Below are 25378 nucleotides of genomic sequence, written 5' to 3' on the forward strand. Positions count from 1 at the left end.
GAGCTCAATATACTTGAGTTGATTTCTGTGCCTATGGGACAGTCCTCTGATCCCCACCTCTCCCAAAGCTTCAGAGCCCAGGAACACCACCATGTTCCAGAGTGGGCAGCAGGGATGAATGGTTGACTGCTTCTCCTGGGGACCAAGGGCAGTTCACATAATGCTCCTTTACAAGGGAGAAGCAGGAGGGACTTTCAAATTCACATCTTTTATGGGTTTTGGCATCCATTCTGCTTCTCACTTTAAAAACAAAAATTACTGCTTGTTTCTGTATATCAGTTGCATTTTTCACCGTAGGCAATTTAACATCAGGTGTTACCTTTGTTAGATACTAATACTAATAAAGGTGTTAGATACTAACACCTTTAACAAAGGTGTTACCTTTGTTAGATACTAATACAGCGTGGCTTTCCTGTCTAGTGCAGTAGCCATGCAGGGTCTTGGATATGAAAGGGTGAGAGAAAGCCCGGGATGGGTCTGTTCATGAGGATGATGCTGCATGCTGGGAATTACCCCTTGTAAAGCTAATGAAGTGGAAAATCCCCAATTCACCTCCAAGGCTTTGGGGGGAAGTCAGCCGCTGGGTTGCTTTGCTTTCCTCATCCCTTGAGCTCCCTCTCTTCGCCTGGTACTTCACCTGTCCCTTGTGTCTAACATTTATTTAACCCTTTTATCAAGAGATGAGCTGGCATGTGAAAGGCCAGGGACACCAGACTGAAGGCTGGGAGGGTTTTATTGCTGCTCATGTTTGAATTAGAAATGCACAGGGCTGAGTGTACTTCAGATGTACTCCTCCGACAGATGTGATGCAGGAGCAGCACAATGAAAGAGGGAGAAACTGGCCTGGCTCCCTCCAACCCCTTTCCCTCTAACTGGACATAGAGCAGCCGCTCAGCTTGGTAGAGACTGTGCTGCTCAGAGAAAAACAACTTTCCAAAAGGTTGTGGGCTTCTTTTATTCTTCCACCCCAACACGAGGCAGAGATGAGCTGCCCTGCTCCTGGCACCAGTTCTGCAGCCCTTGGAGAAGGGGTAGATTTGGGACACATGGAGAGAGCCCAGTATCTGCCTAGCTGAGACAGGATGTCACTAGCTGAGTTACCCCCTCCCAACTCAGAGAGAAATTAATGAGTGCCTTCCTTCAGCCTTGATTCACCTCCAGACCCAGCCTACTCTTATGGGAAAATTTAATTACCTAGATTTTTTTGACACTTCATACGCTTTCTGTGAATCTTTTCCAGGCTTCTCACCTGGATTTTTTTTGTTTTTAATCTGTTTGGCTATGACTGCTTCTGATGGGAGGGTTCCTTGGCTGGGCACCCATTTGCAATGAATTTCCCCTGATTCCCTTAGGGAAGAGGCTGTGCATGTCCCTACCTGCTGGAAGAATGTGGGATGGCTCCAATTGTGGCTGCCAGGGATTTTTTAATACACTGACTTCCTTGCATCTGACTCTTGGGTCCACTTCCCTCCAGCATATGTGGCAGGAGCTTTCTGGCTTGGGAACCGCTGTCCAACAGATCATCCTGAACACATCACTGGAAAGTCTGGCTTTGACTTGCTGCATGTGGTCTCACATGGGTCAGCAGAGTGGTGAAACAGCTGGAGAACCCGTTTGAAGGAGCCCTGCATGTTTTTCTGAGATTAGATGAAGAGATGACTCAGTTTCTAAGCATGGATGTAGGGAGGAGGTTGGCAGCAGTTCTGCAGGACAGCACTGAAGGAGAAAGGGCCTGGCCATGACAAATTCAAGTTGTATTGGCAACAGGGAAATAATATGCAAGGCAAGTGTCTTGCAAAGCTTGAGGCTGGGTACTCAGCAGAACTCAAGAAATAGCCAAACATTCAACCAGCCCACATAAAACAAGATTGGATCCGTTTTGAATGCCAAGTTTCAATTTGGTGACAAACACTGTTACAGGTATTAGCACAGGGCCTGCACAGCATGGGATATTAACCTGATCAAAACTCTTTCCCTTGAGTTTGGGCACTTGAGACTGTTTCTGGTGTTGGTCCTGGCACCTTGCAGCAGCATTCCCAGAAGACTAGAGGCTAACAATAGTTTTGTAGCTTTTTCAGCTGTATTATTTTAAGATTGGGTGGGTGGCTTCTTGCTCTCATGTAAACAGAAATTCTTATCTCCAGGTTTTCCTGATACTTTCCCCTATGATAGCTCATGCTTCTCCAGCCTGAACAGTCCTAGGTTTTGGGTCCTAGGCTCAATGCTTCAACTTGAGAACTGGAGAAAAGCATTAGGGTTTCTGCTGCCCTCAAGGCAGCCTGGCAGCCCCTTTCCCTCTGACCAGGTTCCTAGTGGACACAAGAAAGATTGCAAGAGAGCTCTCTGGCAGTGCCTGCTATCTCTGTGGAGAACAGATTCCCAGGAGCTGGGCATAGCTGCTGACTGGTGCATTTGTAGTGCAGGTGAGTTTGGTGGGGAGGTTGTGTTTCCTACACAAGATGAGGCTGAGACCCAAGACAAGCACTGGGCAGGCAATGCTGCTAGAAGCCCTCTTGCCCAGTGGTCTGGTGACCCAGCCTACCTGCTTCACAGCACTCCTCAAAGCTGGGGGATATCCCAGGAGTAAAAGCCAACCTAGTTCTCCAGAGGTGTGTTATATGTGATTGCTTTGCCAATAGCACTTCTCACCCTGCACACTCACATGTGCAGGGACATGTCCCACCAGCCACACAAGTTACCCTAGGACAGGCTCAGTTCTGCTTTGGCTTCTTAGCAAGCAGCAGCAAAAGAGCGAGGCCATAGGAGAGGGAAAGGATGCTGTTGCAAGAAGTCCAGAGCAGGGGAAAATGGGGCTTGAAACTCCTGCCAAGGTGTTTATGCTGGGGCTTAGTCTGGGTCCTGCACCTCCACTGTCCTGTAGTCTGCCTCCTGGCCTCTGATGGGCCTGAGTGATCACTAGGGCCACTGTGGCTGCAAGCAGCAGTATGGGCAGGATTGGGGCAGATGTTGCTGGCCCTGTCTGGCCCCCATCCTAGTCACAACAGAGACTGTCCCCACTTCCTGCCCTGCTCCCCTTGCCTATGTGTTCATTCTGGTAACCCCTAAGCCCATCTTTCACAACCCAGAGTGTCTGGTTTGGCTGTTTTGTCCTTAATGATCTTGATCTGCCCCCCCAGAGAGGGGGAACTGGGGACAACTCACATCTAAACCGTACAAATGTCCCTATCCAAGTCAGCAGGGACTTGCTACCATGTGTCCCTCTGCACCTCTGGCCAGGAGAGCCCTCAGGAAGCACCACAGACATGAATTGCCCTTGGTGTAGCAGCAGGAGTGACGACCATGTACCGGACAGTCAGAGAGAGGTGTCCTGAAGCACAGAGGTGGTGGAAGAGAGCAGGAAAAGGGAAGGCCACCAGTCAGTATGGGGCTGCAGGGAGAAAGACAAGCAGGTCTGTGGTGCACATCGAGCACCTTCCTCAACTGCCTCCAATGCCTGGAGAAAGGACTGAGCCAAGGGCTGCTCTGGCTCCTCCTTATATGTGGCAGGACCTCAGAAAAACATAGCTGAACTAAGGAAACAGAGGTATCTGCGGGAATTTTTATATCTGTCAGTGTTGACTCCTTTAAGAACCTCTGTCCCAAGGTTTGTGTGTAGGTGGAAAAAGCTGGGGTTGGTTATTTGCTCTGTCAGCCACCTGGGCCATTATCACATACTTTGAAGACATCAAGAGCAAGATAAGATCCCCTTTGAGCTGCCACATATGGCATGTTGGGATGCAACTCTGAGCAAAATTCCCACGTACTCCTGGAGGCTTGGTCCTTCCTCTTTGCTTCCTCTCTGTTCATACCTTCACAGAAAGCAGTAGCTTTTTTCCAGCTCTGGCCTCATGTGTTATAGGGTAGTGGTGGGAACATGCCAGCATTTAAACCCTCGGTCACAGGAAAGTGAGGATGGGTTCTGCCACTTCTCAGTGACAGGGGAGGGTGAGCCCATCAGCCCCACCACTCAAACCAAGCTCCAGAGCCTTTTCATTTACTAGAGATAAAGGAATAGTCTAGTCTCTCCAACCCATCATTCTTCAAGTAAATAAATAATTTTTTAAAAAAGACCCATAGAAATACTTGTGATGGTAGAAATTAGTCATTGTGGTTAAATTGTTCAAATTGCACATTCATTCAAAAATGTACCATATGAGAAAGTAAAAGGTCCTCTTTCGAGCCAGGCTTGGAAAGTGATTTCAATAGTCATCTCTAGGGTGATGTGAAGCACATTCCTGTTGCTCCCATAATATCACCAGCAGTATTTCATGCTAAACAGACCAAAAATCTCAAGAAAGTCAGTCTACATGATTTGGATCTTCTCAGTGAGATACAGCTATGAAAAAACAGACAAATTCAAATGGAAAAAGAATGGATTTTTTTAAATCTCAGTTGATACCTGCTTTATTTTAAGTGTATAAACAGTGTGAATACAAAGAGGAATACTTGGTATTTCCTTCTGGAACTGAAAACATTAGAGGGGTAGAAAACTTAAAGTTTTCTCCTTCCTTTGATGACTGCTTCAAAAGATTTAGTGTTTTTCATTTAAAAGAGCAAAATTAATGCTTAAAGTTAGAGAAGTAACCGCTTATTAAAGAGATTTTGATTTTAAAGGTATATCAAGTCTGACATACGAGTGCTTCCACTCTTAACTGAGCTTTTCAAGCTGTCATGATGTTGGAAAGTTTGGATGAATTATTTCGTTATAAGAAGGTAGAACATCAAAACTCCATGGAAAAAAATTATTAGAGCAAATCCTGCATAGAAACCAGTTTTATTTTGCTGTATTTGTGCAGGGTATATTTTAAGAGCAGGTGATAACACTGGAGAGAAGCTTTTTCCATGTCAATTTTGGCATGCATGGCATGCAGCAACAGCCTGGTTTCACTCTGCCAAATCCATGGAGTCTGGTATTGACTTTGCTGAGTAAATATTTTTTAAGGCCTTTGCAGTGCCTGCTTAAACAATTCCCTGCTATGGTTCTGCAAAAATGCCCTTGCTTTTCAAGAAGCAGAAACAAATTTCCACAGTAGCACTACAAATATTAACACACTGCTCATGCCTCTCATTTTATACCATCAAATGCTGGACACTGGAAACATATGAGCCATAGTGAAGAAAAGCATGCTTTGTGTCAGCATTATTTGCTTGATTTCCACGTGCTAAACAAGCAACAGCCAGTTCCTGGCAAAGGAATTAATTGTTTGACAATACAGCGGGTGAGACGAGCAGGCTGACCACTGTCACAGCAAACTCTGGGCATAAAATTCGAGCAGATACCACTCAGATACAAGCTTTGGGCTACTACTCTGGTGGCATATAGCACTGTTCTGGAAACATTTCTGGTTGTACCTTTGCCTTTTCTTCAGGTAAAAAGAACATAAATGGGAAGGGAGGCTATTAAATCAGGTTGAGGAGGTCTGAACTGAGCTCCTGTCCCTGACATTTTCTGTGACCTTAGGAAAGCCTAACTCTCACTCACAAAGCAGAAATGATAGTTTGTCTCTCCCTGTGGTGTTACAAGGCAGAATCAACCACAAACCTCACAACTTTTACATTTGGCTGTGATATGCAGGACATGAAAGTACCTAAATGAGAAAGGAATTAAGTAATAAATGCAATGATTTATTAAAACACAGGGTGGAGAAGTGAGTGCTGGAAGTTGCTAGGCAAGGAATGCCCCAGATGCCCTTGAAATACCCCAATTCCTCTCCAGTGCACAGGAAGTAGTGCTCTTCTCACTGGGGCAGGCAGCATTGAGAGTTGGAGCTCGCCAGTCCATGGAGGGCCCTCAAAGTGCCTTTCTGCTGAATTCCAGAAAAAGAGCAGCTGAGTTACTCAAGGCACATGAGCAAGAGCTATCTTGGAGAGGGAGCAATGAAAAAGGATCAGGAAGTCCATTCGCTGCACTTCTTTTCCTCCTCAGCTACAATTTCTGGGTGCATCTGAGAGCAGAGACTGTTCAGCCTGGAGAAGAGAAGGCTCAGGCAGGGGGAGATTATAGGTGTACTGGTAAGTACTGATGGGGAGGAATGAAGGACAAAAGGTGATGAACACAAGCTGAAATGCATGAAATCCCATCCAAACCCATGAAAATACTTGTGTATGTGTGTACGTGTAGCGTGTGCATGTTGTGTGTATGTGTTCGTGTATGTGTGCTAGGTGTAGGAGCAGAGGTGTGAGTGTTGTATGTTTTGTGTTGCGAGTGTGGTTGTATGTTGTTTGCACAGTGCATGTTTCATGTGTATTGTGTGTGTTCAGTGTGTGGGGTGATAATCCAGAGCTGTGTATGGCCCCAGCTAGGACTCAGTCCCATAGGGGTGCCAAAGGGGCCCAGAAGCAGCTTCAGCCACAGACGGGGTCAGAGGCATGTGGGAGAGGGGATTGTGGGGCACCTGATGGTTTATGGGACAGATATGGGGGAAGTTGGGGGTACCCAGGGGGTTATGAGGCACATGGGAGGCTGTGGGACCCTGTGGGAGGTACGGGGCATCCAGAAAAGCAATGTGACACCTGAAGGGTGAGGATACTGAGGGAGAGAGCTGGGTGCACATCCAAGAGATCAGGGGGACCCTGGGCTGGGGGATTGGGGATGGTTATGGGGCACCCACAGGAGTTGTGGAGTGACTAAGAAAGGAAGAGAGGGCACAGGAAAGGTCAGACACCCTACGGGTCTATGGGACATCCATGACGCTGGGAAAAGCAGTTTATAAGGCACATGGGTAGCTAGATCCACCTTGGACAGGGTTGAGGGCACCCAAGGGGCTTAGGGGCCACCAGAGAGGGGTAAGATCACAGGATTCCCCCAGAAGCTGATGCTGGAGCCCAGGCCTGTGACACCTCCTTTATTTCAGGCATTAATGGAGCCTCCAGTGGGAGGGAGAATCCGTATCCCCACCTGCAGCCCCCACACGTCCAGCCTCACTGCGGGGGCGCGTAGGTGCCGGCGAGGTGCACGGGCAGCCCGTCCCGGCAGGCGACCCGCACGTGGTGCTGGACCTGCCGGGCGCGGTAGGCACAGGGGGGCCGGGTGTCCCCCCCCCGCAGGCGGCAGGCTGTTATGCCCATGGCTGTCGGGGTGCTCTGGAACCCTGAGGCATCAGGCTCCCGGGAGCAGGCAGCCACCAGATCCTGGGCCGGCGCGTGCACGAAGGTGTTGGAAGGCTTGCAGGGCCTCCCCTGGGCCGTCACCTGCCGGCGTGCCAGCATGGTCTCGCAGTAGCGGTGCGCCGCGAGCGTGGATGTCCGCGGGTAGTCCACGTGCTGCCGCAGGAACTTCTCGTAGCGGCTCTCGCCCTCCACCCCTGCCAGTGCCGCCAGCACCAGGGTCACGCATAGCACCCAGCCTGCCATGGACACCTGTGGAAAGCAGGGTTAGGGCCATCTGGACTTCTGGGCCCCCAGCTGGAAACCCCACCTTGGATGCTTGATTTCTCTACAAATTCCCCCTCCCGAACACCTGGGTCCCTTGCAAATCCCCTCTAAATGCACAGGGACCCACCACTGGACAAATGGGCCATCTGTGTGTCTCACCTGGATGCCTGGACACCCTATAGAATACCCCACGGACACCTGAGTTATGCACTCCCCAGAAGCCTCAGTCCCCTACAGAACACCCCCTATCTGCTCCTCAGACCCCTGGGTCCCCTATGGATGGGGTCCCTGCCCCAGTGCCCAGATGCCATACACAGCCTCCCTCTCCCACCGGATGCTTGGGTTCTTCACAGCCCCCTCCCACAGACATTCCCTTACACGTCCCTCACCCCCACCTGTGTGCGCGCCTCAGTTTCCCTTATGGCCTCAAGGTCTCCGGGATCCCTCCCACTCCTCTGCACATCTTTTATACTGGCCCCAGCTGGGCCAATGGGCAAGGATCCAGGAGGAGGGGCAGAAGAGTAAAGAGCAAGGTCCAGTGGATGTCTGGGAAGAGACAGGTATCCAGGAGGCCCCACTCACCCTCTTGGCCCCCCCCAAGGTCATTAGGTAGTCATTAACAAACCACGTGACTGTCTGCACACATCCCCTTGGTGTCCCCTGCCCAAGTTGCCTTGGATCATGCATCCTGGCTTGGCCACCTGTCCCATGAGAGGCAGGACACCTGGGCCTCTTTGGGTGACAGGGCAAGATACCTAGTTCCCTGGTGGGGACAGAATGTCAGCATCATCTCAAGGGGACCTGACTGATGTTCCTGCTCCTCTTGAAACACATGGCACATCCACAGCTGTCCTGCAGTGCTTCAGGAGCTATGCATCCCTTTTCCCTGTGTCCCCTTGCAGGCAAGTTCATACCCCTGGGAAGTGCATTTTGCCTCACTGCTACCTCATATGCTCCCAGCTACTCCACTGAGGCAGAGAACAGCAAAGAACCAGAAGCCAGTCTGAGCCTATCAAAGACCCATTCCTTTCCCTTGACCATCCTGATGGACTGCCATGGAAAGCACATCCCGTTCAGGGGGAAAGGCTGTCACCACTGGGTGCAAGTGGTCTCCGTTGTCCTCTTCAAAGACATGATAGAGACTGTGATGGGAAGTGGCAAACGGGAGAATGTGCACAGGAGCCCTCAGCTGCCCTTCCCCCACATGAGCAGCCAAGTCTGAGCCCACCAGTGATTCAAGGAGGACAAGGAGCGGGCCTCAGTCCTAGAACCACGGGTGGCTGAGAGATGCACTTTTGAGTGTGTGTCACCGTCACCTGACCTACTTGTCCCCCAGGACAGCACAGAGCTGCCCCCCTGTCTGTCCCAGGCCCACCATGTCCTTCAGCCTTGGGTACACTTGGTCTTCGGCACCACCTTCCCCAAAATAGCTGTCACAGTTCCAAGACTCGCCACAATGGAAGTGCAGAGGGTCCTACCCTGGGCTCTGGTAGCATTTCTACAGCCTCTCAAGAAATCCTCCTCAAAAGTGCACAGCCCCTGCAGCAGGAACAGCTCAGGTACCAGGCCAAAACCCTGCAGACAGGGAAGGTCAGCACAGCCCCCTTGCTGACTCTCAGATGCTGACAATACCCTGCTCCTGCTGGGCATGGAAGGAGGATGGGGACTCTCATCAGAACCCTCCAGACACTCTCTGCTTTCCACTGTCCTGGTGTGGGTGGAAAAGAGATGGTGTCTGCAGGAGGAGGAGCAAGCCTGGATGTCTGGCAATGGGCTGACTCTAGCTGGCATGGCACGGGTACCTGTGCTGGAGCCTTTTCTACCCGGCAGACCTTCAGGTGTATCATTCCAAAGGTCGCTGTGATGTCTATTCATGAACCACAGCCTGTGGTCCATTCTTGTCCCAGGGAGTCCCAACTGCCTGGTGCTGTCCTGGGCACTGCATCTCCCTCTCTCATCCCTGCCCACCATCCCAGGTGGGCTGATCGGAGCCTCCTGTGGCAAGAGGAGCCATCAGCCAAGGCACTTGGGGAAGCCTAGACCAGGAACTTCTGTTTGTCCCCTCGGCGCCCCATGGCATGGGAATGTTGCCAATTTTGGGAGCTTTCTAAACACAGACACAGAGACTAGTTTAGAAAGGAGACACTGCTTATTCTGTGCAGGGTGCTAGATGAAGGTTTCCACGTATCAAGCACACCATGGGGTAAAAAGTTACATCTTTTATACAATAAAGTTTACATGAACCGCCTACCTAATGCATATTTATTTGTATGATGTAATCTTACACAACGCTTAAAACACAAAAGCTCTTTTCTTTATTAAGCAACTTCTACTGTAGAAGTTATACAACGACACCAGTTAGTTTACAAAAGGTGAGAAGACTCAGCCTGGGGACAGATAATTCAGCTTGAAGGCATCAGGAAGGAAACGTAACTGATGCGCATTAGGTAGGCGGAGAATATGTATTAGATACGCGGGTTCAGGTAAACTTTACTGTATAAAAGATGCAACTTTTTACCCCACGGCACCTACCTTTCGCCCGGGCAGAGCCGGCGCAGCGAGCCTGGTCTCTGTGGCTCTCGGGTCCCCGATCTCAGGGTCGCGGTGCGGGCGCTCCGCAGGGCGCAGCTCCGCCGGGCGGGGGCGCTCACGGGCACGGCCGCGCCGAGCGCTCCCCCGGCCCCCCCGCGCCGTTGGTTCCGTCCCGCCGTGGTACGGCCCGGCGGGGGAGGGGCACCGCCCGGGCACCGCCCGGCCCCTCCCGGCGCGAGGCGTCCCCGTGCTCGCAGGTCTCGCGCGAGCGCCGGTCTCGTATAATCTCGCGGGAGGGGGGGCGCCCCGCCCTTTCGCGGCGCGGGCGGGACGATGGCGGTCGGGAAGAACAAGCGCCTCACCAAGGGCGGCAAGAAGGGCGCCAAGAAGAAAGTGTGAGGGCGGCCGGGGCACGGGCGGGCGGTGCCCGGGGGCGCCGGGCGGAGCGCCGCGGCGGCGGGATGCCGGCGATGCGGGGCGGATGGCGGCGGCGGCCAGGCTGGAGCGGGGCCCGGGCTGTCATGGCGGCTGCCGGGCGGGCCTGGACCTAGAGAGGCGGCATGTGGGGAGGGAGGTTTTACTGAAGCTCGGCTTGGTCTGAGAAAGTCGGTTAAAAAATCTTTTTCCTTCATTCATTTAAGGGTCGATCCTTTCTCCAAGAAGGACTGGTACGATGTCAAAGCACCGGCGATGTTTAATATCCGAAACATCGGGAAGACACTTGTCACCAGGACCCAAGGAACTAGTGAGTAGTTGGGGTTTGTACAGTAGAGGAGCATGTGTCTCCTCCGTGCGCTGGCTCCAAGCGGGACTCGATTAAAGAACTGCTGACAAATGGGTTTTGCTCGTATTAACATGAACCTGGAAGTTAAAAAAAAATAGGCATCTCTGGCTCAGTTGTGTGATTTAAGTGAGTTTTTCTTGAGTTGGGCAAGTTGTTTGAATAAATGAGCTTAGTTGCAGGGAAGTTCATATGGTGAGGTCCTTGTTTGTACAAGAAACCAAACCATAGGAGGACAGGATAGGCCTGAAGTTTCTAATGAGCTGCTGTGGTGGTAATCTAGTGGGTTGGAGAAAAGTTCAGAATTAAGGAGTCATTTTGACTGTCACAGGGGGAGATGTGGGACAGTGCCACGGGAGACCTTGGTCATAACAGGATCATAATAACCAGCGTGTCAAGGGACTAAAGTTTAAAGCTTTTGGGTAAAGGTGTCTCATCTCTGTTGAGAGCTGGAATTGCTGATTTAATGTGAGTGCGTGTACGTGTAGGCGTATCACTGAATGGTAAAGTTGTTTTTATAGGATCTGGCACACCTTAGGAAAAGGAAACCTGTGTTAGGGATGCAGGGGGATCTGGATAGGGGTATCAGTACTTTTGGAAGCCTAGCTGTGCAGAATGGCTAAATAGTTACACTGTACTACATTTATGAAGATGATCATTACTTTAAACTGTAACGTGAAGCAAGTAAAATAAGGGTCACTGTAAACCAAGTGTGAATCAGCCAGTGTTAAAATGGTTGTTAGAGGGGGAGCTGTGAAATGACTGGGGTGTTGGTTGCTGTTTAATGAAACAGCAACCAACTGCTGTGGCGGTTTTGTTTTTCATTGCTGTTCATAATTTCCAAATACTCCGGAACCTGTTCCACTTAAAACAACCCAAACTATTACATGTGGTGCAATCTGCAGCACACTGGTGTTCATGTCCCCCATCTGATACAGTCGCCTGGAAAGATTCATCCCAGAGTTAACAAAACCCAGTATTTGGCTCTGTGAATTGATTTGATCCGGCTCAAGACACAAATGAACTGCAGCGCTGCAAGGCCCTGGCATTGCATCCCCAGGGGTTGGGCTCCATCTTGGAGGCCTTTCCAGCCTTAGTGATTCTGTGATCACCACCATTAGAAAACATCCAGTGGGAATTTGGTATCTGATTTGAACAGCGCGCTCCTAATGTTAATAAAAGGTATTTTATTTTGTTCCATCACACAGAAATTGCCTCTGACGGACTAAAGGGCCGTGTGTTCGAAGTGAGTCTGGCTGACCTGCAGAATGATGAGGTTGCCTTCCGTAAATTCAAACTGATCACTGAGGACGTTCAGGGCAAAAATTGTCTGACCAACTTCCATGGAATGGACCTCACCCGGGACAAAATGTGCTCCATGGTCAAAAAATGGCAGGTGTGTAAAGAACAAGGTCTGTGTTCCTGCCGGAGCCCTTAGGAAGGGGGGGAAGCACTGGAGCATTGTGAAGCTGTGTTTGAGGTGGCAGCGGCAGGTGTTAATGATGTCGGGTTAGAGGGGTTGGGGAACCTCTCTGTCATGTGGGGGTAAATGTCTCTTTCTTTTCCAGACAATGATTGAAGCCCACGTCGATGTCAAGACCACGGACGGTTACCTGCTGCGCCTCTTCTGCGTGGGCTTCACCAAGAAGCGCAATAACCAGATCCGCAAGACCTCCTATGCCCAGCATCAGCAGGTCCGGCAGATCCGTAAAAAGATGATGGAAATCATGACCCGGGAGGTGCAGACCAATGACCTGAAGGAAGTTGTCAATAAGCTGTAAGCTCTGACTGTGTTCTCTTTTTCTCCCCTACAGTTTCAGTAGTTGTTTGTTGGTTGGTTGTTGCTGAGAACTTGGAGAATGCTGGTGCTTCCTGTGCCATTTGGCAGAGACCAGGCAGGGAGCCCCTCATGTTGGAAAGCCAAAGGCCATTTTCTGCAGATAGCTTCTCTTGGTCTCTGCATCCTGTTTCACTCGTACCCACTGTAACATTTGCATAAATGTAAAATTGTGCTCTCCAGAGGATTTGTGGTTCTGCAGAGTAAAGTTGTAATTCTCATCAGCTGAGGCTGTGAGTGTTCTGGGTTCTTCTGGTATAAGAAGGTTTTCCAAAGTGTGATATTTGCTTCCAAAAGTTTGATTGGAGATTTGTTGTCAAAATGGGCACGCTTGCCCTATGCTCCTTTTAACACTGCAAGGGAAACGTCTTAGAATCTTAACATACCTGAAGAAAAGTGTCAGAGTGAAGGTTGCATTAATGATGTGAACTTATATAGATTATTTCGTACTCTTAAAGATTTTTTAAGCCTGTGTTGCTGGTGAAGAAGCAGGCAGAGTTTTTAACATTGTGGCACTATTGTGCTCTGTGATTTCTCAGGATCCCAGACAGCATTGGCAAGGACATCGAGAAGGCCTGTCAGTCCATTTACCCTCTGCACGACGTCTACGTCCGCAAGGTTAAGATGCTGAAGAAGCCCAAGTTTGAGTGTAAGTCAGTTACTGCAGACGTTCAGTGTTCCTGGAGAAGGATGTGGCAAGGAGTCACTTTAAATGTGTTTGCTTTTGGATAAAGATGTTACAGCAGCATCGTGAACTTATGCAGCTGTAGTATTGAATTGGTGTGTTCTTGTCTGACTTTGTGGCTTCCAGGATTGAAAGCAAAGCAGTGAGCATTGAGTTCAGAGCTTTTTGAGTTCTCACCTGAAACTGCTGCTGAATGCTTAAAGGCTTTACCTTGGGAATGAATGATGACAAAATGTTTCGGTCCCAAATGACATGGAATGATTCTATTTTCCCATTTTCTGACATTCCCGTGTAATGCAGTAGTAGGTTCTTGAATCCAAATCTTTTTAGAAAAAATTTAATTTGTAATTGTGTTATGTTGCACTTAGTTCAGTCTTTTTTCCATCTGACTGTCAGTTACTGCAGCAGCATCTCCTTCCATGAGCTTTCTGGAACGGACTTGGTCATACCTGTATTAAATGTTCTGGTGGTTTGTGTATGATGAGCAATTGAGTAATTTAAAACTGTTTAAACAGGTGCATCTCTCACTGTTTATGTTGCTGCTTCTTTTTAGTGGGCAAGCTGATGGAGCTGCATGGTGAAGGTGGTGGTGCTGGAAAGCCCTCTGGGGACGAGGCAGGCACTAAAGTAGAGCGAGCTGATGGATACGAGCCGCCCGTGCAAGAATCTGTCTGAAACTAAAAATTGGTGGAAAATAAAAGTTTTAATATACAGAACTAATGTTTGGTTGCCTGCATTGCTACTGGGCAATATTGGTGCTGGATGTGTGGATGGGTTTTCAGGAAGGTAAACCTATTGCCTTGGTTTAAAAAAAAGAAAAAAAAAAAGACTTGTGTTGGACTGGTGTTTTTCAGGATTGGTGTTGCAAGATGGGTGGAAGGGAGGTTGTCCTTTTTGTGGATTCTGTATGTTGGTTTTTCCAGTAATTCTGGTCCTCACAAAAGAAATCTTGGGTATCTGTGCAGAGGTTGCATTAATGAGAGGCGCCTCACAGAGGAGCATTGTACAGGGATAACGGGGCTGCTGTTTCAGAATTTTTCTGCTGTTTCAGAATTTTTTATTATAGGGAAGTCTTGAGGATTTATCTGGACTACTTGCCTAAAAATTACATGTATATGTTTAAGCTTCCTCATGGTAATTTAATACAACCTCTTGTGGGATAGATGTGGTCTCCCATAATCAAAAGTTGTTTAAATATCTTAAAGTTGTAGTTATGATTATGGAAGCAGTGTTTTGAGCAGTGCAGAAATGCAGAGCATGCTCAAGAGCAGTAGGGGGTTGCATGTTGGTTTTTAACCTCTGTCAGAACTGAGGGGTAACTAATCATGGTTGAAAAACCTGAGAAACTTTAGGGGGAAAAATGATACCGTAAAAAGGCAACGGTCTGTGCTCTGAAAACAAAGCATACTTAAGGGATTTGCTGAGTAATTTTAAGACTGTTTATTATCTGATAGCATTTTTTCTTGTTCGGGCTTCAAAATGGAGGAGTGTTTTTTCTGACTGAAATGAGTTTTTTGTGCTATGAACATGTTTTGTTTAGAATTAGTCCTGTGAAAATGTCGGTAAGTTTCTGATTTAAAATCTGAGAACAAAATGGGGAGGTCACTGAGAGCTGTAGATCTCGCAGTTGGCTGTCATATAGCATAGGATAAGAAATGGGGGAAAATAGTGAAATATTACTGTGTCAGCAAGTTACTAAGGGAAAAGGAGGGGGCCCTGCTACCCATGAGGGCTGTACTGTTCCGTGTCAGGGATTTTCACCTTTTCCTATTTGGTAATTCTGGTTTGCACCAAATCATATGCAAAATGAAACTAATGTTTTCAAACTTACTTCAGAGGACTGCAAGTGATGTGATTTCATGTTGTGATTCCAAGTTACAATTTAATATGCGTTCTGCTTTTTCCAGTTGGTGTAGTGGACGTGTAGTGAGTGCTCAACACACATGATCTTGTAACAAGAAAGGAATCATTCTGCTTTTGACCCTCTGCTTTGCTCTTCCCATTAGTACTGCTGAGGCAGGTGTCGTCTGCCTCCAGGAGTCCCAGTCAGTCATATTTTTGAAGCCATAAGTTGCAACAAATGCCCCTTCACTTCTCTAACAAAAATGAGAACTTCTCACCACAGTTAGAAAAATGAACCATGATGTAGGGTAAGTGTGGTTAGAGGTTGGAAAGCCTTGAACCTACTACAGCACATTCCAGTGCAGCTGTGCACATGCAGATGTATGTGTGTATCTATTCCAGGCCTGCAGCTGGCCCGTATTCTCTGTAGGCTGGGAGAGTTAGGAATCCTAAGGTGGTTTCTGCGCTCATTCTCTGAAAACTTGAATGTCTTGGATATTGTTACTTTCTCCTTCAGCCGTATGTCTGAGGAGTTGTTGCAAAAAGTCTAGTCCAAGAGGATATGGAGAAAGAACAAGAACTTGCCTTTTTTCAGGCTTTTTAATGTTATGTTTTTGAACAGTGGACTGCCAGTATTGCTGTGTAGGGGCTCTGGGCATGTATGTATGTATGTATGTATGTATGTATGTATGAATGCTTTGTATCGGGATTTCAGATGGGGGAAAAAGCAAGCAGGAAGGAAAATTTTGTGCATCCTCTGTATTCTCTCAGCAAATACCAGCTGAAAAATCATGGTGTATGAAAGCAGCAGTCAGCAGAGCACACCAAAATCACGTGCAGAAGTGCTCATCAGTACAAGTAATTGGCACAGCGAGAGTCACACTGCGTGTGACACCCTGCGGTGACAGCTGGTTGCTGCACGTAGCAAGTGTCACAGATTCTGCAGGTGGTGTTGAATGTACCTGAGTCCAAAGGCTTGAATAAACTCTGTTAAAGCCATCCAGATTTTCTGAGGGGTTTGGACTACTTGAAAATGGATGCAATATTATTTGTCTGATTATTACTGGTATTTGTCTGGGGGTTGGGTGTTTCTTTGCAGTGGGGTTAAATATGTAAGCAGAATGAGATCCATAAAACTGTCAAGTGGAAAGCTCAGCTCTCCACAGCATAAGACAAAATGCCAGCATGACTTAATTACAAAAATTTTATTGGTTAAATACATTCTTAATTTACAGAGGTACCATAACAAACTTACTGGACTTAACAAAGGTATATTTAGGACACTGTTAATTGTACACAGAACAAAGATGTCTTCCTGAAGATATTTCCAGAGGGTGGGTCAAACAGTATTTCGTCAAATTAGACTTTTCTTATTATGCTAACGCACACAGGTCTAGCTATATTTCAAGGTTACAGCTGAAATTTGCTACTATATTGCAGTTAAGATTTGTGCTCCACCTCGTTCCTGGGTTTTTGTACACCTTAGGAATTTTGTTATGATCTGTAGGCAGTCTCATGGTGGTGCTGGGCATTGTCTTAAGAAAACCCTCTCCTGTAGAAGCCAAGCATCTCACTTGTTTCAGTGTTCACAAAGGCGCTGTTTCAGCTGCCTGCAGCAATGCGAGCAGCCCTTAGATGGCACTCGGTGCTGTGAATAGAAGGCCTTGCTGCTCTCCCTTCCCTGCCCCACAGGGAGGAGATGATTAACATACAGCAGAGTGGTCTTTTCTACGGATAGGCACTGCCTTGAAACATTCAGTGGAAGTTACAAAACCAACTGGTCAATACACATTATAAAAATGGGAACGAGGACATGGAAAGAAAAAAAAATAAAAGAATCAGTTCTACTTTTAAGACGTATCAAAATTTTAGAAAACTGCCAGACAATAGGTAAACATCATACACAACTCTCACCTACTGCTATACTGATTTAGTATATCTTTGGAGGGCATGGGTATTCCTTGGATTTCTCTAGGAGATGGTGTTTTACTGGAGTAAGAAACAAGAAGTTTTAGAATCTCTTGGCAGGAAAGCTTGGGCAGTGATTTACGTCTAAGTTTGATTCCACAGGAGTTCCAGATAGGCTTGCTGGGGATGCTAAAACTGAATAATAGCTGTACAAATAGTTTTTCCCTCCTAGAATGGCACATAATTTAGAACTGTTTTATAATATTAATAACCTAATGGAAGTAGAAGTCTAGTTCTCAGCTCATCAAAACTTTGTGTGATCTTCATTTCCCGGTTGTGGAAATGGTATTGGTGCAGTTTAAATACACAACAGAAAAAAATCAGGGGGAAAATGCCTGTGTCTGTGCAAGTTCTGTGGCCTAATTGCGACTGCTGAGTGAAATGGTGCTGAGGACCTCATGTCTGCTCTGCACATTCCTCAGGCTTGTTTCAGGTGAGCTGTAGTCAGCTACTGGGACTGGATGCCCATTCCCCGCTCAGGGGTTGTTCCTCAGTTCAGTTTTGGCTGTAAGCCTGCTTCTGCCTGCTGTGATGGTAATCAGAGTGCAGGGCGTGGGGAGCGAAGGGCAACCCTCACCAGCCTGCTTAGGCATCAATTTAGATGCACCTTGATCTCCTGTAGCAGCAGGGACTTGTTGCTGTGATGCTTAGAGCTCATACTGGTAAAGCTGTGGAAAGACCGAGTCAAAACTATCTCAAGGTCAATCATGATCCTAGGTTCCAGTCTCCATTCACCACTCAACTGTTGGCCCTCCTGCAACATGAACTGCCAGACCCATGAAGAAAAGTCTTGTTGAGGGTATCTTGATACCTAGTGACCTGCAGCTCTCTGAAGTAATGACTCGTGCAAACAGCTTACTGGTTTCTCTTTGTTATATAGTGCAGAAATGATGGAATACTGTCAGCAATGAAAGAGGCAACTGCAGCATAACGTTTTCTATTCCAGTCTGATGGAGTTAGATGCCATTTAACTACTTTGTCAGAAGCCAAGTGTTACAAAAATTAATTTACTACCAGAAGTTCCTATAATGTGAAGCTTCCTCAGTCATGTCTGTCTTAGTTTGCCAGTCAAGCCACACTGCTACTTTTTACTTATTGCCTTGGTTAGAGCTGCTTGGAGTAACCTCTTGCCAGGCATGTTTTCCTTAATGTCTTGACAGACCATTTATGATGATGCTCAGTATAGTTGGTATGTGGTAACAAACTGGAAACTACTCCCACGTCTGCTGAAAGCTAAAACCAAGGCTGTATAATACCCTTCATGTTAAGGTTAGGAATAGTGTTACTAAAGTATGTTCCAGTGCTTGAGTGACAAATGAAATGTAGACTGACTGAAGACTGGTTTTCCACTTTCATGACGGGAGTGGAGGGGCAAATATTTGGAATAGTGCAGCTACTCCATGGATGGGATCTGAGAAAGCTCAGTAAACGCTGTCTGTCACAACTATCCTCAGCTGGGAAAGAAGGGCATGATAGTGCTTGAAGAACAGTGGGCAGTAGAAAAATCTAAACCTGTACCTGGAAAGTATTTTGGGGAAAGGGAGGAAGGTTGAAGATGATTCATACTAATTTAAACAGTACTTGTAGAAGGCAAAATACTTAAAAATCTTACTTCTGTGATCTTGCTGTATGAGCAGCTTGGGCTAAGAAAGGAAGAATACTACACAAGGATTTATTTCTGAGTTTTCCCTCTTACCAGTATTAGATTTGATACCTTTCTACTATGAAATACCAGTTATTTTTCTTGTCCTCTAAGTTATAAAACAAACAAGTGGATTCTACTGCTAATGTGGAACTCAAGCAGTAATGAAACCCGAATATCAAATTCCATCTACATACTGAGCATTGTAATTATATATTAAAACAATTCTTTAAATTTGGATTTTAAAAAGTTTTTAAAGAAGCCCAAAGCGGTTTACTTTATGCAGACTTTGTGCAGGATAAATGTAATACCAGATAGTAAACATACTAGAATGCTATATAAGTTAAAATGGTGTTGCACCACAATATTCTCCTAGTTGGAAACCGCTAAAAAATCCTGCTTGTTTTGCTCTCAGAGCGTTCATGAAACATGACTACATACACTGTCACAAAGGACTAAAATGTTCTTATTTGACTTAAAGACACTGGTATGACTGTCTAGAAAAAGTAGTGCAAAACATTGATAGTCAACACACGTTGATGCCTTTGCTGTGCCTTTAGGGTAGAAAACATTCTCTCCCACATGCAGGGAGTACAAAAAGAGGCAACACTTCATGGTGTTTTTAAAATCTGAACAAAGTTCTTAGGAAATATCCCAGACCTTCCTTGTATCTCTCCACTCATCCAGTCCTCATCTACAGATTCCAGCTCTGTTATCATATCACCTGCCTGTAAGAGAAGGAGTAATATGAGTCAGTACAGCTTACTGTGCAATGTTAATGCATGCATAACTGGACTTATTTAGAAGCAATTAATATCAATCAAATAGAAGAGAAGTAGGATGTGGCCAGTCTCTTCTGTTGGTTACATCTCTTGGAGACTGTATGCCAAAACCAGTTGAAGCTTCTCTTAGGGTAAATATTTGTCTATGGGGAAAAACCTTTGGAGGGGCAAAAGAGCACTGCTGGATAACTTCCTGAGTTGCTTGAGCTCTCCAGGTAGGCAGATACGCTAAAAGCCGCCTCACAGACCACTTGTTATTTGCGTGTGTTTCCCCGCTCTGTTATAAGGGTTTCTCTTCTTAAAACCCTGGAAAGATTTCTTTTTTTAGTCTCAATATTTTCTAGCACTTGGAAACTTTCCCAAAAGGAAAAGCAATAATCTGAGAGCTCAGTGTGGCCATTTAAACTGCAGCTCCTGTGTTTGGTCCTTGTTCCAGTTTTCACTGTCTCGTGCCACACTCTTCATCAGAAGTACTGTTATGGCCCTGGCCTTTCTTCCTGTACCATTGTTCCCCTTTTCTGCTTTAAAGAATCATCTATCCTTTCAACATTGCATGCTGCTAATGCTAGAACTAGTTTTAGCATAGTTTAGAATAGTTTTAGAATATATTGTGTGTTTCAACTGATAAGACACACTTTTGGGCCTGCTTGTGAAAGACTATTGTTTCTCAGAAATTTGCTTTTGAGGACACGGTTACCTAAATCATGACTTTGAATCTCAAGGGCACTCTGTTTCTTGTTCATGCTGGGCATCCAGCAAGTATTTAATTTTTCCCCTTGTTTCCACAGAAACTATGTATTGCGTTGCCGATTTAAGATTTTGCTGTACTTGGTGTCCCTTAGAGGCCTGGCTGCTGTAGCACTGGCACTCTCACTATTATCCTCCTTCTCACTGCTGTCTTTCTAGTCAAAAAAAGAGGCTCTGTTGACCGGATCAACTGATCAAGAACTGAATGTACTGCAAAATGAGGTTGGTTTGTCTTGTTATGTTTACTAGATCAGAGAAGTCAGAGGAATTCTGCAACTCCTGATCTCTTTTCAGTGTCTTGAATGAAGATTTTGCCAATACGAAACAGCAGTGGTAAGGGAAAAAGTGTTTTTTTAGAGACCATTTATCAAATGTGTTAATATTCTATGTGCTTCATTCTTCTTATTTCAAGCCTATTTTAAGAGTGGATGAATCTTATTTTTTAGCACTCTTCAGGAGTGTAAGACCTCTTGGAAATTGGTCTAAGAGAGATACTTACTTTGAAGGAAAGCTCATCTTCGTTTTCTCCATGAAAATCATAAAGAGCTCTGGCTTTTCCTTTCTTCCCTCCCCCAGACTGTGACAGCTCTATCCTGGCTGCAGAACATGGACAAGAGAAGTTATTTGGATTGGCATGAAATAAATCTCTGTTTCTAGAGAAGTTCCCTCTCTTTCTCATGCTTTCTCCCCATTACTGTGCTACAGGGTGTCCAAATGTTATTGCTACTGCTGTAACAAATTCACTGTTCTACTGGAATAAAAAACTCCACTGACACCAGTTCATTTTACAGTACTAACAGAGTCTCACAGTTCTGCTTTCAAGAGGACTAAATTTGACTTACTTGAACTTTCCAGTGGTGATATCTAATAAGAGCTGTCTTCTCTTTGTGCTTGAAGATGAGGCAGCACCCGTGATTTATTCCTAAAGGTGGCTCAATGGTCCTGTTGTGCCTGTGCCCAAACCACACTTGAAAACATCCCGGAGTCTGTGTCACCTCCCACATTACTTATTGACTAGAACATTATATTGCCATTATTAGAGGAGGTGATTCAAAACTTAGCTTAGCTTTAGAATATTAAAGACTGTGGTGGTGTGTGTCTTGCTAATACAATGGAGTAGTTGGGTTCTCCCAGAACTCTGTTGTGACTGTCACAACCCAAGGAATAATAAATTGCCATTTAGTAGGAGCACTGTACCTGAGCAGGTCTGAACAAAAACTGCTGGGAAAATCCCTTCCTTTCCATTTAGTCTTCCTCTATACCACTCCAAATCTACTTGTTCCAGTATTTGGATGTAGTCTCCCTTTTTAAAGGATAGATCGTCTTTGGTTTCTGCTGTAAAATCATGAAGCGCTTCGCACCACTGTACCGAGCATCTGTTGTTCTATTCAAGTGAACAGAGGAAATGCAGTAATTTTAGAAGCGTAAATGGAGCCCAAAAGCTGATGGATAGTGCAGAAAGCAGCTGTACAGAACATGGGTGTCCTGACTTTCTCCCAAGTGTTGCTGCAGATGTACACTAGAATGGCATTTCAGCAATTACCACCACAGAATTTCATCTTGGCTCAGGCACATCCCTTTTTATCGCTGGTGGCAGGAAGAAGGATTAATAAATTCAAAATTAGATCACTGCAGCAATTCTTAAAATAGAGCTAACAAGAATTTTCTTCAGCATAAAGGATAAAACTTTACTTATTTTAATTTTTCAAGCCATGAATTTAATCAGTTTAGGCCAAATGTCAGAATTCAAGATGTGACCACGCAGCGTTGTGTGCTGTGGGAGTTGTGTTACATTCAGCTAATCTGGCATTATAATAGAATGTCTCTGTAAATCTATGAAACTGCTATGTAAATTCTGACCCTAACCTATGAAATTTTATTACCTGAGGAAGGGAAGAAGAAACCTCCACCTTGTTCTTCAGTGCTGCTTCTGTACCTACATAAGTAAAGCACAACTTAGAATAGCAGCAGTGACTATTCAAATCGTTAATAACGACAGGGACTTTAGATATTCAAAGTGACTATTAAGAATAGCTTCTTAAGATTTTTGATTTTTTTTTTTTAACCTGTCTTCTCTCTCTTTCTACCTCCTTCCTGCATTCACTGTTCTTCTGGAATTTTCTCCTATATGCTGCCTATATGCCCGAAGTACAAAATGTTTTTGAAGATTTTTGCAGACGTATTCATACCTGTTCCAGGCAGATCTTCAATTACTTCCACAAAGTTCAAGGGGAAAATTCCAGATGTGCCTCTGAGCTCTCCTTTGGCCCATTCTTCATTTACATATTCTTTCAGGATAATAGTTTCACCTTCTGAAAAACTGAGCTCATCTTTCTGATCTCCAATGTATTCAAATCGTGCTAGACATCTTGGACCTCTGCACAAACAAAAGAGAAAATTACGTTGTGTCTTTATTATTATTACTGTCCACTTAATAACAAGGCAGCATGGTGCAACATATCAATTGATAGTTTAATTAAAATGATAAAAGAATGCACTGAAGATAGAACAGGTGGAAAATTGGGGTCTAGCCCTGGTTCTTATCTCTGCTTTCTGAGGAGGATGAGTATGGAGTCTTGTTGAGCCAGATACAACTTCTGCATCCCAATTCCTGGCTGTTAAGAGTATTTTGCAAAAGATCCTATTTCTCTTCCAAACAACACTAAGAAACCTTGGGTTTGGGCCATCTGTCCCATTTCATATCTTCGCCTATATCCAAGTAAGTGTCCTGATACACTTTTTTCAAGAGTTTGATTGTTTTTCAAGCTAGCATCCCATTTAGATGCAATCAAACATGGGGGGGGTGAGTGCTGTATATTTGTCCCAAATACATGGAGGTTTCATAGGAAGAAGATAAAAACTATCTTCTTTTACATACTTTATTCTGTAAAATATATCCCCATAGGATATATATATGGGAAATAACTTACCTATCAAAGAAAGGAACACCAATGCATCTAATAAATTTTGCATACTTTGGTACAATACTGAAAAAAACTAATTATTTTTCCTCCCCTGACTCAAATAGATTTAACAATTTAACAAACAAATTAAATTTAGGAAGTTACACTAAGAAAATATTTATCAGAAATACCATGCTGAAAAAAGAGCAGTAATAGGCTTTAATTCTTTCTATAGCATCATGGCATACAACTAGTGTAAGAAGCTTGTTTCCCACTCCTGTCCCCCACTCATATCTTTGCAAAGATGTGTCTTTTGGGACAGAGCTAGCACTCTGTGTTTCTTTCTAAGTTGCAGAAGCAGCTTTTAAAAAGAAAATTCTGTTTATGCCAAAACAAAGAACAAACTGAATGATCCCTCTCACACTAGGTGCTCCTGCCTCTGCCTGAATTGGGTTTAATTGCTGGAATGAATGATTACGAAATCTGATAAATCATCACTGAGAAAAAATAGCATGAAAAATTGTCTCTTGCCCACAGATATTAGTACAAGTTGTTTGAAAACCAGAAATGAAAGTGCTGGAAATACAATTTGATCTGGGGAACTTCAGATTCACCCGTACAGCTATACACTTAAGGATTGATGGATAGACAGATAGATAGATTTATCTCTTAAAGTACATCTATATTCTGTCCCATTTTATCTTGTTCTTTCAAATGAGTAGGAGCCCTACCATGTTGCATTTTATAAGGATACTGGAAGAAAGGAGCAAGGCCTGGAGCAAAGGGAGGAGCGTACAGTGCTGCTGAAGTTAATCAGATTGCTTCATGGTTTCCGTAACCAATTTTCATGAAAGTGAGGTTTTAGGCTTTTTTCACCTAAATATGAGTCTTATTAAAACATCATAAATATTCAGTTTTTTAAAACATATTTTAATTTTCAAAATATATTTTGGTGAATAAATTGTTGACTATATGAACCTCAGTGCTGACAGCACCTGCTTCACAGTTGATGTTTCTCTTTACTTCCTTGTAAATCAACATGAGAAAGAAAAAAAGATTTATCTGACTCACTTAATACATTGTGATGAAGAGGGTATTTTTTTCCTGTTGGCTTCTTCTGGAACATCAATCTAATAAGACAACAAAATAAGTTAAATCTTCCATTTCAAACTAATGGGAACATAACCACAATAAACTTGAAACTGGATAAAATAATCTGTTTTTCAGATGTGTGATGCTCTGTAGTCATTAGTGTACTCTGATATATGACTGTAATAATGTAAATTATGAGGGGTTTATGCCTGATTTCTCATTTCTAATTTTATGCAAACAAGGAGCAATATTTAATGTTTTCTTTTATGAAGCTGGTTTATTGTTTCTACTTGTGGCATGACTGACAGAATATGTGATTGCATGCTACTACATGTTATTGTATTTAGTTCCCAACTTTCAACTGATAAGTGCTCTCTATTATTTACTAGCACAGTATATCACAATAGACCAAATTATTGTTTACATTTATCCTTTCTGTGCTCTGGTAGCCAGCTGTCCTCCAAACAAAAATGCATCTCGCAAATCTCACTTGAATTGGAGAAACACAACTTAGAAAATCAATACACAGATATATCAAACAGACAACATTCAAGCCCTTTATCATAAGAAAATTTCCATTGTATTTTTGGTGTGACATGAAGGATGATCTGTAAGATGTGGAAGACTACAAGCCTAGAGACTCTGGCGAGGAGCTTTGGTTTACAGCTCACTATCGTATCAGCCAGTTCCCATAAAATCAACAAGAATGTTTCATTAGCTTATGTGAAGGACTGGAGGAAATTTAACACACTTAATCTTTGCAGTGCTCTTGCTAGAGGGGCTGGTATCTGTGGTGCTCTGAAGATTCCATGGGAAGTAGTAACTATGTATTATTGTTCGGTGTCCAGGCCTAACCTATTACCCAGCTCAATATTGTAAACCACACTGTAGCACATTGTACAGAGACTTTGTATCAAGATTAAATCTGACATGAATTAAGAGGAGAATTCACTCAAGCAAATTAGCCTCATGTACTGCGCTGTCTTTAGAAAAAAAATAAAAATATTCTGAAACAAAAGATTTTTACTCTCAAAGGGTAACCACCTTTTACAACTTAGACAGACATTTGAAATGCATCTTCCCTAGCTTTAATATGCTTGTATCTGTCCGTATCAATGCTGAATTTGACCTCAAATACTCATTCCACTGCTTTAACACAAAACCTTTTCTCTTTTAGCCATCAGTATGAGCAG

At 44.8% G+C, this 25378-nt stretch overlaps 3 protein-coding genes across 7 annotated transcripts in view; 1 reads left to right on the forward strand and 2 right to left on the reverse strand.

The window, feature by feature from the left end:
• Positions 1-6830: 6830 nt before the first annotated feature.
• Positions 6831-10011, reverse strand: LOC108493049 (ribonuclease CL2-like). Of its 2 annotated transcripts, none has more exons than XM_017806041.1 (2): positions 9907-10011; positions 6831-7359 (listed from the first exon to the last, which is right to left on the reverse strand). In XM_017806041.1, the coding sequence occupies exon 2, from the start codon at positions 7351-7353 to the stop codon at positions 6922-6924; it is 432 nt and encodes a 143-aa protein (XP_017661530.1). In that variant the 5' UTR covers positions 7354-7359; positions 9907-10011; the 3' UTR covers positions 6831-6921. The 2 variants fall into 2 exon arrangements, with proteins under 2 accessions (XP_017661530.1, XP_017661529.1); XM_017806040.1 differs by lacking the exon at positions 9907-10011 and adding an exon at positions 7770-7901.
• A 154-nt stretch (positions 10012-10165) lies between these two features.
• On the forward strand, positions 10166-13929 carry RPS3A (ribosomal protein S3A). The gene is made up of 6 exons (XM_017805803.1): positions 10166-10301; positions 10548-10651; positions 11896-12083; positions 12256-12464; positions 13064-13173; positions 13763-13929. Exons 1-6 carry the CDS (start codon positions 10240-10242, stop codon positions 13882-13884), a joined length of 795 nt encoding a protein of 264 aa, XP_017661292.1. The 5' UTR covers positions 10166-10239; the 3' UTR covers positions 13885-13929.
• A 2312-nt stretch (positions 13930-16241) lies between these two features.
• The window catches only part of SH3D19 (SH3 domain containing 19), an 86727-nt gene continuing 77590 nt past the window's right edge, over positions 16242-25378 (reverse strand). For all 4 annotated transcript variants that reach the window (XM_017805799.1, XM_017805798.1, XM_017805802.1 and 1 more), the window contains 6 exons: positions 24165-24223; positions 22380-22567; positions 22074-22126; positions 21388-21574; positions 20690-20787; positions 16242-19389 (listed from right to left, as the gene is read on the reverse strand). In XM_017805799.1, the coding sequence (XP_017661288.1) occupies positions 19273-19389; positions 20690-20787; positions 21388-21574; positions 22074-22126; positions 22380-22567; positions 24165-24223 (702 nt within the window). In that variant the 3' untranslated portion in view covers positions 16242-19272. The remainder of the gene's footprint in view (positions 19390-20689; positions 20788-21387; positions 21575-22073; positions 22127-22379; positions 22568-24164; positions 24224-25378) is intronic.

The sequence above is a fragment of the Lepidothrix coronata genome, unplaced genomic scaffold, assembly GCF_001604755.1.
Source record: "Lepidothrix coronata isolate B3197 unplaced genomic scaffold, Lepidothrix_coronata-1.0 Scaffold13, whole genome shotgun sequence".
NCBI lineage: Eukaryota > Metazoa > Chordata > Aves > Passeriformes > Pipridae > Lepidothrix > Lepidothrix coronata.